General features: G+C 43.6%; 1 protein-coding gene across 8 annotated transcripts in view; it reads right to left on the bottom strand.

Moving 5' to 3' along the window:
- Positions 1-16,026, bottom strand: part of SULF1 (sulfatase 1) — a 160,083-nt gene continuing 144,057 nt past the window's right edge. For 6 of the 8 annotated variants that reach the window (XM_014539811.1, XM_014539814.1, XM_014539812.1 and 3 more), the window contains 3 exons: positions 14,346-14,488; positions 14,128-14,251; positions 1-2,238 (listed from right to left, as the gene is read on the bottom strand). In XM_014539811.1, the coding sequence (XP_014395297.1) occupies positions 1,457-2,238; positions 14,128-14,251; positions 14,346-14,488 (1,049 nt within the window). In that variant the 3' untranslated portion in view covers positions 1-1,456. Of the gene's footprint in view, positions 2,239-10,763; positions 10,830-12,042; positions 12,077-14,127; positions 14,252-14,345; positions 14,489-16,026 lie in introns of all 8 variants that reach the window. The other 2 variants (XM_005866349.2, XM_014539818.1) reach the window with 2 other exon arrangements.

Genomic DNA, 16,026 nt, shown 5'->3' with positions numbered 1-16,026 from the left:
TAAAGTTTAAACACCTTTTATTTCAAGAAATAATGCTTCTAGACTTTCCTGAAGCCAGAATTGTTCTATAAAAGTATTACAGAATATTACACAAGATTTAAAAAAACAACACGGTATGCTTCTTAATAACTTGAAGCCTTTTTACAAAGCATATCATTCATGACCATAAATATGTTTCCTCTGTCATTCAGCCGGTGGCACACACATCTGATAAAGAGCTAGTGAATTTTAACATATGTACAGAGTCTACAATAAGGACTTAAAGTTATCGAAGGTTCAGCTATACCATTGTAAATTATCTTTAAAAGAGTTTACCTTAAACACTTAAAGAAAACATAATTTACCTATGTGTTTGACTTATCTAAAAGGAAAATCACTGTTAAGCTATTACTGGGAAGTTGATTAGGATACTGATAACTTTCAATGAGGTAATCCTTTTGCTGGTATTTAAAAATCTAATACATAATGTTTTCAAGAACACGTTTTGAACTATGCCTTTAAAAAAATCAGAACTTGGTGAAGGTCTTAATCATACAATATATGTGTTTAAATTATGAAACATTCATGAGTATGTTTTATTGGAAAAATTCCGTATATAAATTCAAAACAAAATATATTTTCTCAACACTTAAGCTTATTAGCCAGGCCAAGAAAACAAAACAAAGATGGAGGGGAATCTTTAGTCCTTTTATCCTGTTAAGAAAATAAAAATTTAGCTATCTTAAGTATATGATGAACACTTTGAGGCTAGGCACAGAGAGAGCAAGTGATCTTTGTTTTGCTTATTTATTTTTGCTGCTAACATTAGCCATGCCTTTCTGCTAATCAGTTTTAGCAAGTCAAGGGAAACCACATGCAATATTTTCTGGCAAAAGCGTATGTTAAACAATATGGGATCCATACTGTGTGTCATCCTTGGGGGTCTATTTTAATTTGTCACACTGAGAGCAAGCAGTGAGACTGTGACAAGCCTGTAAAAAAAAAAAAAAAAGACTAGCCAAACAGACATGGCTTTTAGATCTCAAAGTGCAAAATCATTGACCTAAAAGTGATGGCATTGAAAAATTCCAGTGGTTAAAAATGAGTCCAAACCACATGATGCAGGCAGTGGGAAGTGTGTTGAAAGTTTCACCGAGGACATCCAGTTTCAGAAATGCAGGAAGGCACAATTCTAGCCATCTTGGTGGACAGCATTTGTATACGCAGGTCTCTACAACTTTCCAAAGTTAACACTGTTTTAGTATCCACTAAACCAACAAAAATCCACAAATTACCTTTCTTTCTCACCTTGACACACAGTGAATTACAGCACCGGTTCCTTGTGCGTCCGCTCGCATGCGCACTGACGTCTACGGCAGGCAGGTACCTAGGGTAGCTTGGAATGTTGGTTGTCTTGATTGCCTTTATTTACTGATGAAAAGTTAATACTGTGTTTAGGGTAAGGTAACAATTTTGTCTAATCGGTCTCCCTTCTGTGACTTTTCTCCACCTCGTTAGACATGCTCTCCATGCCGCTGGCGTTACTAGGCTGCTCCGAGGTGGACACTTTGATCGTCTGAGGAGTGGAATCCGGGTCAGAATGCCCAGGAAGATACAGCTGATCTTCGGGAACATCTTCTCCCGGACCACCATCCCGGGGAAGGCCTTTCTGGTACCAGCTGATGGGCTGCAGCCTGGGGTCGAGTTTGAGCACCAGCTCTGGCATGTCACCACCACTGAGGTCAAGTTCAAGATGACTCACCTCTTCATGCTCCATCCATTGGTCAGTTTTATGATTTCTCCAGTGTTCAGAATTCAAACGACTAACTTCTGGAATGTCGTTATTCCATTCAAGTTTACTCTCCGGACTGAATGTTGGTCGGTTCAAATGCAGGGTTTGAAGGTCGGCTGGCAACGTCAAATGAGGGGCTTCCTCAACCGTAGGGCTTGGGTCTTCTTCTGACTCAGCAGAGGCCATCTCTACCGGCACAGAGGGCTCAGCAGATACAGCCAGGAACCCATCACTTAGAGCAGTTGTAGTCTTATTTGTTTTATTTTGCTCGTGGTGACTGTTCAGCAGTGCAAATACTCTATCTACATCCTCCAAGTAAGTAGTCCAGTCAGCCAGACTAAGTCTGTAGTTCTGTCTGTGCTCATAGATGCTTTCCTTTATGCTGTATAAACCCTCCAGGCCTTGCCCGCCGATGTCTGCAGTGGGACTGGGAAGGCTAACCTTCCCATCCATCCCATAACTGTCCTCTGTGGAGAGAGAGGAAGAGGGATCATTAGTGGAGAAAAGATTTCCTACTTTCAGACAAGCAGCTGGCATTGTTTTTACAGAGCAAATCAATTTGAAGTATAACACTGAAAAGTATCTCACCCTAGTAATTTATTATCAAGGAGTGGCCTTAGGGTACAAAAGTGATTGAATGAATGATAACACAAAATTGGGAAGAAGATCAAACAAGTGATAACGGCTACGACTAGGCGAAGTTAGAGGCCCATGTTTTACCCCTGGCTCTACTCAAGCCAACTCTGTAACCACGAATTTGTGTAAGTCTCTGAGTTCTGGTTCCCTCATCTGTCAAACATGAAAATGCTTGTGTGATAAAACCCTTACTTCTTCTGGGGTTGCTGGGTAAATGATGGATTTGAAAGTATTAGGCAGAGCTTAGGAAGATATTTTTATTTTATATCACCTGGTACTTTGTTTAAAAACAAAATTGAATGCAACTAAACTCTTCAAATCAAATACTTAAATCTATTTCTTTGTGTGTTTTCTTTTGCCCTAAAAATCCTATGATAAGTCAGTCTTTCAGTGGTTTTCACAGTATGCAGAGAATGCACCCCCTTTCTCTCACTCAGATCTTTCTACATCACTGAGATGACCACAGTCCTGCAGAAAACACCATCTTTTCCCTAGTTGTGCCCAAGTACTGTTCTAAAGAGGTGGCCTAGATTAATGCAGTAACTAGCAATCCAGATCGGCAGGAAAAAGAACTAAAACTAAACAAAACCCCAAATCTCAGTTTAACTAGAAGATAGAAAATTTACATAACCTTCAAATCACCTGTAAGCAAAAAATGTTAATACCAAATCTCAGCAGAGCTGGATGACACATTTTGGGCACAAGCCCTAGAAAACAGTATGGACGAGAGCAGAAGGAGGTGAGGATGGAGCCAAGAATTCATTTGAAACCATCGCTGGAAAGAATGTCACCCTGAAGTATAAAATATGGTAGAGTCCTGGTACATCACAGAGGTGACCCCAAGGAAGGGACTTAAGTGTGCATGCATCAAGGTGGCTGTGTGAAAGGCATTGCTTTTGGGAGAAAAGGATACAGAGGGAGGGAGATACACCCTTTGGAAACCAGATCATAAAGCAAAAGAAACAAAAGAAGGGACATTTCAGGTCCTGCAAGAAAAATAGGAATAAAAAATTGGAGTACATGCGATCTTTCCCACTCCCACCCCCAAATAATACATGAAAAAGTATATGTGGCTACACTGCCGGAAAAAGATCCTCTTAAATTAGAAATTGTAAATACTTCAAATTCGTGAAATTAGTAAAAGCAGCCTACATTTACACAAAATTATTATAACAGAAAATAAGGAATCCATCCTTTTATGAAAATGCCCCTGCCAAAATAAACTATAAAGTGAAAAAAGATACAACACAACACTGCCAAGTAAATGCAATCAAGCATCTGAGGATGTGAAAGCCACCTTCAATCAGAAATTAGAGTATGAGCCAAGGCTGCTATGTCCAGACAAGCTCTCCTGCAAGTATCAGGCTCTAGAAAAACAGTCCCCAAAAAATGTAAGCATGCACGGGATACTGTGCATGTCAGCTCTTCTCGAATAGTCTTCTAGCCGATGAGTTCCATTCAACCAAAAAAATCACTGGGGGAACCTCAGCAAAAGGATTGGTGGTGAGCATTTAATATAAGGGGCAGGCAAAAGTAGGTTTAGAGTTGTTCGTATGGAAAATAATACAATAAATAATAATATAAGAATAAACGCTGCAGACTGGTGCAGCCTCTGTGGAAAACAGTATGGAATTCCTCCCTCCCCCCACCCCCCCCCCAAATAAAGAAGTGGAACTCCCATTTGACCCAGTGATCCCACTTCTAGGAATATATCCTAAGACATTAGAAATGATATATGCACCCCTATGTTCATAGTAGCACAATTTACAATTTGGAAACAGCCTAAGTGCCCATCAGCAGGTGAGTGGGTTAAAAAACTGTGGTACATCTATACAACTGAACACTACACAGCTGTAAGAAAGAAATCTTACCATTTGCAACAGCATGGATGGGCCTGGAGAGCATTATGCTAAGCAAAATAAGCCAGTCACAGAAAGACAAATATCACATGATCTTATTCATATGTGGAATCTAACGAACAACATAAACGGATGAACAAAAATAGAACTAGAGACATAGAAGCACCAAACCGACTGTCAGAGGGAAGGCAGGGCAAGATGGGAAGAGATCAACCAATTAACTTGTATGCATATATGCATAACCCATGGACACAGACAATAGGTTGCTGGGGGGCAGGGGCAGGCTAATGGGGGAAACGGGATATATGTAATACTTTCAACAATAAAGATTTAAAATAAAACCAAAACTCTGCTTTGAGTACTCAACTGTAAAGCTACTTTTGCCCCACCCTGTATCAGGTCTGGGGGTAAAGCAAAGCTAGGAGTGAGGTAAAAAATATTTTATATGACAAAGTGAAACTAGAAATGAGAAGAAAAATAGAAAAGCGGAAAGAGACTGAGCTAATTCAGAGTATAGTTCAAGTAATAGTTGGGAGTCAAAGAACACTGTTAAAAACTGACCAAAGATAGAAAACGTGGATGCTAGTCAGCAAATTTAGGGTCTCTAGCTTCTTAATTCATTTCAAGTTTTGGTATTATAAAATAAATGGGTTATATTAAGCCCGGCTGGTGTGACTCAGTGGTTGAGCGTCGACCCATGAACCAAGAGGTCCCTGGTTCAATTCCCAGTCAGGGCACATGCCCAGGTTGCCAGTTCGATCCCCAGTGGGGGGCATGCAGGAGGCAGCCAGTAGATGTCTCTCATCAATGTTTCTATCTCTCTATCCCTTCCTCTCTAAAATCAATAACAAATAACAAAAGGTTTATGTAGAAAAAAACTGACCAAAGAGATAATAAAAGACTAAATATGAAACAGGGACTAGGGACACTGAATAGGTATAAGTTCAAAAGCAACCGACAGGACCAAAATACTAACTCTATTAAGTTCCTAAGGGGGAAAAAGGGCAACCAGCTTCATAAAGAAGCAGCTATCTGTTGAAAACACAATGAGAAATACATAGAAATGTAATAATAGGAGATACTCAATCCAAAACGGGTCAGGTGGACTAAAAATTAAGAAAATACAAATAATCGATAGAGGTTTTAATGATGAAGGAAAGCCCTATTTACAATAGCAACAAAGAAGGTAAAGTACTTATGAATAAACTTAACAAGAACCGTGCAACACAGGTAAGAAAACACGTCAGAAACCTCCCAAAGACCCGGAAGTACCCAACCAAGTAGAAAGAGACCCTTTGTTCTTGAATGAAGACTCAGTATCTTAACGTTATGAACATTATCTTAGAGCTTGGATGGGGAGCTTAGATGGACCCCGATCCTGAGTGGGGTGGCCATGTGGTGTGAAGCAAGACTTACCCACCAGTTGGCGTGGCTTGTCTAGCAGAGCTCTTGCTGCATTTCCGTGCCTGGTTGTCCCTCCAGGCGCGCTTCTGTACAGGGTGCAAAGTGCATACGGTGGCCCGACCCTGAGTACCCTCATGGCCTTGGGAGGCTGACCTCACTTCCAGCCCCTATAACCCCAGACCTTGACCCATCTCTTGGTCAAGCACCTTAAACAGAAAAGCCCAGCAGTGCCAGCAAGGCAGCTTAAAATCAATGGAGTCCTGAGGTGTGAGGGAGAGGAGACGCCAGGGAAGCTTCACTAGGGCAACGTGGGGCAGGACAGTGACCTGAGCGTTTCCGGTGGTGCAGACAATGGGTTTGTGTGTGGAAACCTGGTTGCCAGTGAGTGATGGAGATCGTGGTGGTGGTGATGCATAATTTCTCTGTGTTTCTTATAAAATATGGCAGCATGCTCTGAAATGAGAAGGGCACTATTCCCTTTCATACACTCTCCTTCATGTAAGTGTTGTACATCCCAGAGCACACCTTACTAATAATGCCCATCGTTGATAGGGTTTGATACATGCCAGACTCTGGTCTCAGCTCCTTACTCGCAAGGCTGGGGTTTGAGCCCAAGCTGGCTCCAGCGAATGTGCTCTAACCACAGTGGGAAACAGCCTCGAACACACAGCTATGCCACCCACATCCATCTGCCAGGCCTGGGCTGTTGCTATAGGGCAGTGATGGCGAACCTATGACACGCGTGTCAAAGGTGACACGCGAACTCATTGTTTTGGTTGATTTTTCTTTGTTAAATGGCATTTAAATATATAAAATAAATATCAAAAATATAAGTCTTTGTTTTACTATGGTTGCAAATATCAAAAAATTTCTATATGTGACACGGCACCAGAGTTAAGTTAGGGTTTTTCAAAATGCTGACACGCCGAGCTCAAAAGGTTCGCCATCACTGTTATAGGGGAAGATGAATCAAAGAACCAAACGCAAGTGGACAGGAGCGTGGTTGTCGAGGGGGAAGCATGATGTGGTCCGCTGGTCTGCACAGAGGACCAGGGAGCAGACCTGACTGTGCCCCACAACCACACGCCCTGCGTGCCCCGCCGGATCCACACCACGGCCGCCAGGAGCTCGTGTTGGACACCAGAGGGCAGCAGCAGCAGCAGCTCTCACAGGCGATGGGAAAAAGAAACACCCGGTCCCTGTCGATCTTATACTATTTTGCAACACAGAAATTACTGCTTTCAACTCAAGCCAAAAATTATTTCCTGAGTTTTGGGGGCCACTTGCTGAGCTGTGTCCTTACTCTGAGCTTGTCCTAATGGCAAAATGACCAGCGTGGGTAAGTAAAAGCCTTTCAGCTACCCCTGCCTCACACACACAGACCATAGCAAAAAACACATAAACAACTAATGAAGATGAGTAGGAAACAGACTTGCTTTTCGAAGACCTTTTAAATAAGTCCAAGGATTCGTTTTTGAAAATCCACACAACTGAAGGTAGTTTGAAAACTCTTATTTAGTCCATCTTGTACAAAAGAAATTTTCTAAAGTACACTTCAATTTTCAAATTTTAAATTCTTCAGGTTTGCTTGTCATTTTTCTCAAAGGCTTTTGTAATGATATTTCATGCTTAACAATGCATCCTAATTAGTTTTCTAAAAAAAAAAATCTTAAGAACCAAGATCTTATGGAACAAATATCTATCCTTCTGAAACTATTCCAAAAATCCAAGAGGAAGGAACACTTCCAATCTCTTTTTATGAGGCCAGCATTATCCTAATTCCAAAATCAGATAAAGACACTACAAAAAAAGAGAATTACAGGCAAATATCCCTGATGAACATAAATGCTAGAATCCTCAAAATATTAGCAAATCGGACCCAGCAATATATTAAAAAGATCATACACCATGACCAAATGGGATTTATTTGAGGGATTCAAGGCTGGTACAATATTCGCAAGCCAATAAATGTGATACATCACATAAGCAAATTGAAAGACAAAAATCACATGATCATATCAATAGATGCAGAAAAAGCATTAGATAAAATCCCACACCCTTCTTTGATAAAAACTCTCAGCAAAGTGGGAATAGAAAAATTAGACCTCAATACGATAAAGGCCATACACGATAAACCTATAGCCAACATCATACTCAATGGGCAAAAACTAAAATCATTTTCCTTAAGAACAGGAACAAGACAGGGATGTCCACTTTCACCACTCTTATTCAACACAGTACTGGAAGTCCTAGCCACACCAGACAAAAAAGGCACCCAAATTGGAAAGGAGGAAGCAAAACTCTCATTATTTGCAGATGACATGATATTGTATATAGAAAACCCTAGAGACTCCACCAAAAACAAAAAACAACTATTGGATTTAATAGATGCAATTGGCAATGTAGCAGGATACAAAATTAACACCCAGAAATTCGTGGTATTTTTATAGACCAACAATGAATTCTCAGAAAGAGAAACTAGACAAACAATCCCATTTACCAGTACAACCAAAAAAATTAAGAGACTTAGGAATAAACTTAACCAAGGAGGTAAAAGATTTGTACTCAGAAAACTATAGGATGATGAAAAAAGAGAGGAAGATATAAAAAAGTGGAAGAATAAACTGTATTCATGGGTTGGTAGAATTAACAATTAAAATGTCCATACTACCCAAAGTAATCTATAGATTCAATGCAATCCCTATTAAATTACCAACAGCATATTTCACAGATCTAGAACAAATACTCCAAAAATTATATGGAACCATAAAAAGACTCCAAATAGCCACAGAAATCTTGAGAAAGAACAACAAAGTAGGAGGGGGTCACAATAACAGTATCAAGTTATACTATAATCAAAACAACTTGGTACTGGCACAAGAACAGGCATATAGATCAATGGAAAAGAGAACCCAGAAATTGACCCAAGACATATGTTCAATTAATATTTGACAAAGGAGGAAAGAGCATACAATGTAATCAAGATAGTCTCTTCAATAAATGGTGGTGAGAAAATTGGACAGATACATGCAAAAAATGAAACTAGACACCAGCTTACACCATACACAATAAGTTAAATGGATAAAAGACTTAAATGTAAGTCGTGAAACCATAAAAATCCTAGAAGAAACCATAGGCAGCAAAATCTATCTCTCATAGTAATATGTTTGCAGATACATCTAGAGCAAACAATACTAAGAAGAAAATAAATGGGACTACATAAAAATAAAAACCTCTGCATAGCAAAAGAAACCATTTTTTAAAAAATGAAAAGGGAGCCCACTGTCAGGGAGAACATACTTGGCAATGACACATCTGATAAAGGGTTACATCCAAAATATATAAGGAACTCAAACAACAAAACAAAAGGCAAACAATCCAATAAAAAAATGGGCAAATGACCTAAATAGACACTTCTCTGAAGGGTACATACAGATGGCCAAGAGACATATGAAAACATGCTCAAAGTCACTGGTCATCAGAGAGATGCAAATTCAAATGACAATGAGGTATCACCTCACACTTGTCAGAATGGCTACCATCAACGAATCAACAAACAAGTGCTGGCGAGGATGTGGAGAAAAGGGAACCCTAGTACACGGCTGGTGGGAATGCAGACTGGTGCAACCATTATAGAAAACAGTTTGGAGTTTCCTCAAAAAATTAAATATGGAACTGCCAAATATTTGACCCAGTGTTCCCACTTCTAGGAATATATCCTAAGAAACCCAGAACACCAATCAGAAAGAATGTTTGCACCCCTACATTCATAGCAGCACAATTTACAATACCTAAGATCTGGAAACAGCCCAAGTGCCCATCAGGAGGTGAGTGGATAAAAAAGCTATGGTACATTTACACCATGGAATATTATGCAGCAGCGATAAAGAAGGATCTCTTACCTTTTGAGACAGCACGGAGAGACCTGGAGAGTATCATGCTAAGTGAAATAAGCCAGTCAGAGAAAGACAAGTATCACATGATCTCACGCATAGGTGGAATCAAATGAACAAAATAAACTGATAAACAAAATAGATCCAGAGACATAGAATCATGGAACAGACTGTGGAATCTCAGAGGGAAGGCGGGGGTGAGTGGGTGGTGTGGAAGAGATCCACCAAAGACCTTGTATGCACATGTGCATTAACGCACAGACACAGACAATAGGTGGTGAAGGCCTGGGGTGGGGGTGTGGAGGGTAAGGGCCATATGTAATACAACAATAAAGATTAAAAAAAAAAAAAGAGCCAAGGCTTGTGAACCCGAGCAGTGCCGTGGCGGGAGGGCGGCGTGCTGGTACACCCGTCTGGAGACGGCAGCTTCCCGGCAGCTCCACACACACAGTGGCTGCTTCTGCATTTGCTCCCTTTCAATCCCACAGGAGACAGCGAGCAGGGAAAGCCACGTCCAGCTCTGCATTTGGGTGTCCAGTGAGTGCCCAGGTGTGACAGGCAAATGCTCTCTGTAACCCTGTTCCATGATTTCCTGCCCACAACACGGTAGCCGTGGAAAGGTAGCTTGCCTCCCCAATGATGGGATGGTGGCTCATGAAATGCCAGTCACTGTGACTTAGACAGTATCCTTAGATCTGGCCTTCGGTAAGGAATTGAGGAGAAAAACAAGCAACAGGTATTCACCCTGCACACACGCTTTCAGTGGCCACAAGACCAGAGAGGGGACTCCATTGACTAAAGTTTTCAAAGCTGTGCCAGTCGACCTCAGAAACTATGGCGTTGGCCCCGTTTAGAGGTGGCGGCAGGGATGAGGGAAGGGAGAGCCCCAGGTGCTCGCATTTAACTCCAGCTGGAGAGCAGGTAAGCACTCTTCATCACCAAGGTGTCCAGGGATGACGCGATGGAGAAGAACGCTGATTCAGCTCTGACCAGACTGTGTCCTAAATAACCTGTCATAACCTTCACCTCTCCCATGAGAGACACAAAAGAAGGCCACACCGAAAGCCCCTTAGCTGTAAATCTGAGCGCATCACAAAATAACCATAAAGACAATATCCAGCATCAGGGCCACTTAACATGTCACACTTTGGAAGTGTCGTTAAGGGCCCCCAGAAGCAGTGCGGGAGTATGGGGTATTACCTCGTCAGCCCATATCCCGGGTGAGACCAGCTTAAGAGGGGGTTCTTCTGCTCGGTCCTACGTGGGCTACGGGTGATGCGGGTCGGGGTGGGGGCAGATCGAGGACAGGAGACGACAGAGAGGGGAGAAAAAGGAGAGATACAGAAATGTTATCAAGTAGCCTCAGAAGTCCAGCTTTGCTTGTTTCATTTGTTTACATCTTCCCACCACCGTTCCTACTGTTTCGCTTCTGGTCCCACTGGATCAGCCCTCTCAAAGGAGGGACCGGATGGTGGGGGTGGGTGGACAGGGAGCCCTGAAACACCAATGTTCTTTAGTTTCTGAGACGATACCAGTATGGATGGCACCAGTTAAGTCCACGGGCCTTTGATGGAAGTTTTTCTCCCCAAAGGATTCATTAACTAGGGTGCTGACACATGGTGCCTCACTTTCCCCGAAACAGAGGTGGTAAGGGCTGACCGTCTTGCCCCACATGGCACCTTTCTGACAAACCCGCCTGAGGTCTATGCTTGGAGTGGAAGGGCTGACGATGCTGGTTGACCAAGTGACTTGGCTACCAGGCATCTGGGGCCCTGGTCTGGAGCATGAGGAGGTAAGAGGGGTGGGTGGGGGTTTGAGGGGGACAAGGTCACTGGGCTGAGGCCTGCTTAGGAAGTGTGTGTGTCGGTAGCATCGTCTCCGAGCTATGGTGACACCTCCCTGCATGTCTTACTCCTGGTTCCCCATCCCCAACCCCAGCACCTGCTCTTCAACCACCAACCCCCGCAGAGCCTCGTGAGTCCCATCCTTGCTGCTTTTCAGCAGCAACGCTAACAAGGAACCGCTTCCACTTCCTCCCACTTCAGCTTGAGAAGGCTCCTCAAACCCCCATTACTCTGGCTGTGCTCCTGACATTACAGTTCATCAAGATCTCCAACCCGTGTCCATGAAGCCTCTCCAGAGCATCAGCGTGTAAGCACCACAAGGAACATAACCCCCCCACCCCCTCCCCAGGCCCCCGCTTCACATCACTCCACGCTCACAAGCATCACTCAGCAAGCACACGAGCACCGGAGTGAGTCAATGCTCCGGGATGTCGTGTTGTGACAGTGAGCTGATGTCAAGACCCAAGGTCAGATCTGGAACCAAGGGCGCGAGGTGGTGGCCAGTGCCGTGAGGAAAAGCATGCGCCCCAGCTATGCTCTGCGCAATGAGGTGAGAAACGGAAATTAGTCGAAATGGCTGGACCATGCAGTTATTGGGAAAGAAGCTGCCAGGGAGAATAAAAAAGGGTGAATACCTGTGTAGGTCATAGCTTCCTCCATCTTTAGTCCCTGATAGAGGAAAATACAAGAGGAATTTATGTTAGTGTGAGGACTCATAAAACCGTTCACTACATAGACTTCCCATGCACAACACCTAAGTCCTAGAAAGAAACAAAATCTGTTAAATACCGACAGTGCTGAAGTCCAACAGAGCTTTTCCATTGGGTTCAAAGTGAGGGTCAAAAGCTATAAATAAAGAGGTTTAAGATAAATCACATAAGAGCTTTCATATGAAAAGGGGGTTGAGGGGGAGAAAGGAGGAGAGGCCTTGTAAAAACAACCAGAAAGTGCTTCCAGAAGTCTGTGCAAGTCTCGGTAAAAGTTACATTTCGGTTATTTTTAGACAAAACACTTGGGAAAAAAGGGCCAATAATCACCTCCCTTAGGAACCGTCTAGAAAGTGGGAGGACGACGTGAAGTCTGAGGGCAGTAACTGCGCCCACCTGGCGGGTCACTTCGCCATGAATCCGCTCGGTCAGGTTTCACTGAGCAGAGTTGTTATGTCATCACCAATAAGCGAGCTGTGCTCCTTGGGGGAGAAGTATCTGGGTGTAATGTTTCCAGTGCCTCTAAGAGTTGCTTTAGTTTCCAGGCCTTTGTGGGCTTTCTTTCTTTCTTTTTGTAAGATTTGAAGAAAAGGTTAACAGATAAGAAGGGGCCATGAAAAGATTTGAGCAGAGTGGGGTCAGTGACCAAAAGACCTAGTTTGCGAGTCAGGACTGGACTCTTCTGGCTGCCACTCCTTTCCCTGAGGTGCTAGCTGAGCGGTGTTGATGGAAGCTGACACAGGGCCCCTCTTGTGGGATTTATAATTTCTTACGTGGCTCTCACGGCTCGAAAGCCTTCAGGACCAACGGTGGTGGGAATGTCAGGTGGGGATGTTGGCCCTTTTAGGATTCCCCTCTACCCCCCACCTTTCAAGTCAATGACCCAGGGAGCTGCTCGGTTCCCAGGAGACAGGCTGTGAAGGGCACAGAAAACTCAGCCTCACACAGGGGTTCCTGCAAATGGCTCCCTGCAGCCTGAGCCCAGCTCTTCACTCTTTGGGGTTGGTCTGCTATGCCGTCACCATGGCCTCGGCCAGCTTCCGGTCCTTCTCCTTCCTTCTGCGGACAGCTGCTATTTACATTTCTATGAGAAGCCTGAGAAAATAGGTATTCTCATTCATGGTGGGACGGACAGTGCATCCCCACAGGCCAAAGGAGAAATAAATTAAGCACTGCAGACCAGGGAGGGAACATCTGCTCCATTCCACGCAGGCCCTCTTATCCTTTTAGATCCCAAGACAATGAATGGCTCAAGTAGCTCTAATTTCAGATGTAAAATCCCAGCGAAAGAAATCAATGCACGAGGTCATGGGCTTGGGTCCAACTGGGGGAGCTCCAAATTGTGATAAGCAAAAACAGGGCACGGTGTGCTTCCATCCAAATTCTCTCTCAAAAAAAAAACAAAGAAAAATGAAATAGGATTTCCTGGTTTACCTAGGTCAGTGATGGCGAACCTTTTGAGCTTGGCGTGTCAGCATTTTGAAAAACCCTAACTTAACTCTGGTGCCATGTCACATATAGAAATTTTTTGATATTTGCAACCATAGTAAAACAAATACTTATATTTTTGATATTTATTTTATATATTTAAATGCCATTTAACAAAGAAAAATCAACCAAAAAAATGAGCTCGTGTGTCACCTCTGTCACGCGTGTCATAGGCTCGCCATCACTGACCTAGAGTATATCTTATGACTGTTGACAGCAAAAACAAATCAGTCCCCCATGCTTTCATCCCATCTTCCAGGGGATGCTTCTATCCGGAACCGAGGTTTACTAACAGAAGCCCTGTGGGAGAGACTGGGACAAAACGCTCACCAAATCTCCTGGTGCGTTCCATTTTTCATTCAGGCACCCAGAGCTAAATTTAGAGAAGAAATTGTGTTTGGAACTGTCTGGGCCGATTTCCCTGCACGTGTATGTTCCTATGCATATAAACATTTCCAAGGCAGGAAACTTGAAAACACAAAGAATTTTCCAGGTAACATAAAAAAAAAAATCGTGTTTCCTTACCCACGTCAAGGCCCTTAGGTCTTGGGTTGCACTGCTTATACCCTTGGCAGCTTCTGAGTTCCATGAGCTGGACGTGCAGCTGATTCAAAATGCCCCGCTCCACCGTGTGCACCGTGTTCGTGAGCTGTGGGCGGAGAGGCCAGGACGGTCTAGTTAGGCTCCTGTTCTGCTTATTCTATTCTCAATCTCCTCCACGGGACGAAAACACGCGGACTTACCTGATAAGGATCTGTATTCATATCAAAATACTCCAAAAAGCCAGTGGCGAACTCGCAGAAAAGAAAATTATGCGTCTCATTAACTGTCCGCAAACACCAGTAGGTGTTGTTGTTAGAACTCGTGCAAGCACAGAAAGAGCCCACTGTGAGTAGAAAAGAAAACAGAATGAAAGGATGGAAGAACGGAGGCAGGCTAGCCATTCCAATGCTGCCTCATCATTACGCTGTAAGATTCACATTCTTTCTTAAAAGTCCTCTGTGGGTAGATAGTAATAATAACTAATCCCGCCTCCCCACCCCCCTTTTCTGTATAGATTTGCTGTGAGATGTGAGTTGATGTGACCTTGGACCAGGTGGTTTGCTTCTTTGTTTACTTGTGTGTTTATTCAGCTAATATTTATTGAGCATCAACTTTGTGTTGGGGCTCAGCATCTCACAGGCATGGTCTGGTCTCTTATCTTGAGATACATACAGTCTAGTCGGGGAGACAAATGTTAAGCAAAAAGCAGAAATTTTAGGAAAAAAACCCCCACACAAACCATGTAATTACAAATGTGCTAAGTTCTACAGAGAAAACGAATGGGCTGACAGTATAGAAAAGAGGCTTATGTCACCCTAGGCACTGGGGAGGGCTCCGTGAGAAGTGACGTTACAGGTGAACTCTGAGCAGGTCTGTGATAGGCACAGGGCTTTGGCTAAGTGCTGGGTCGAAAGCCTTTCAGGGACCAGTGTGTGCAAAGGCCCTGAGGTGGGAGGGAGCTTCGGGTGCTTGAGGAGAGAGAAAAGCCGAGTGGCTGATGTAGGTGAGCGTGGGAGGAGATGCGTCAGAGGAAAGCAGGAATGTGGACACAGGGCTTTGTTACATAAGGATTTTGCTCTTTCTCCTATGAAAAACCGGATGCCATTAAGTGATGACTGTAAATCCTCTGAGCAGAACAGACTGGCAATAGCAAGAGGAGAGTCTGAAAGACACAGGTTTTGCAGAGGTTGAGGTAAGAAATGGTGGGATGGTCACAGCTCAGATGGGTGCAGCTGATAGAAGTCTGAGTCACCTCCCATGGGAGTTACGAGCAAACTGCAACTTCACATTTCTCAATACTCCATCTTTGAAGGGGCTTGCCAGCCCTGACACAGCACATCTGTCACTTCCTCAGGACCCCGCTTCTGCTTTTCCCTCTGCCTGGGGTGTTGCCCCCTCCCACTCAGGACCCCTTCCACACCGACTGCTTCTTTGAATCCTTTAGGTTTCAGCTTAAATGTCACCTCTTCAGAAAGGCCCACTGGCCCCACCCTCTCAAATGGTCCCTTTTAATAACGTCAATAACCGTCTCCTTATAGCATCACCACACTTTGTAATTATTTCACTATCTTTTTATGGTACCTCACCCCGCCCCCACTAGAATATAAGTGTCATGAAGTACGTTTTGTTCATTGTTGTGTCCGCAGGGCTCAGCCCAGGGCCTGGCGGAGAACAGACCCCAGCCATCTGAATGACCCTCAGAGATCCCCGCACCCGCTTTAGGAAAGCACGTTAAAAGTTAAATGCTGCACCTTGAAGGGTTTGCTCAGCCTTCATGCGACTGTAGACTTCAATGCAAACACGGACACTAAGATAAGCATCAAGGCAGTAAAACAAAAAGCTGCATAGATAAGCCCTAGGCCTGACCCCACCTCCCACCCC

The sequence above is a fragment of the Myotis brandtii genome, unplaced genomic scaffold (assembly GCF_000412655.1).
Source record: "Myotis brandtii unplaced genomic scaffold, ASM41265v1 scaffold23, whole genome shotgun sequence".
Lineage (NCBI taxonomy): Eukaryota > Metazoa > Chordata > Mammalia > Chiroptera > Vespertilionidae > Myotis > Myotis brandtii.
The sequence above is the reverse complement of the archived record's forward strand: the minus strand, read 5'-3'. Positions and strand labels throughout refer to the sequence as shown.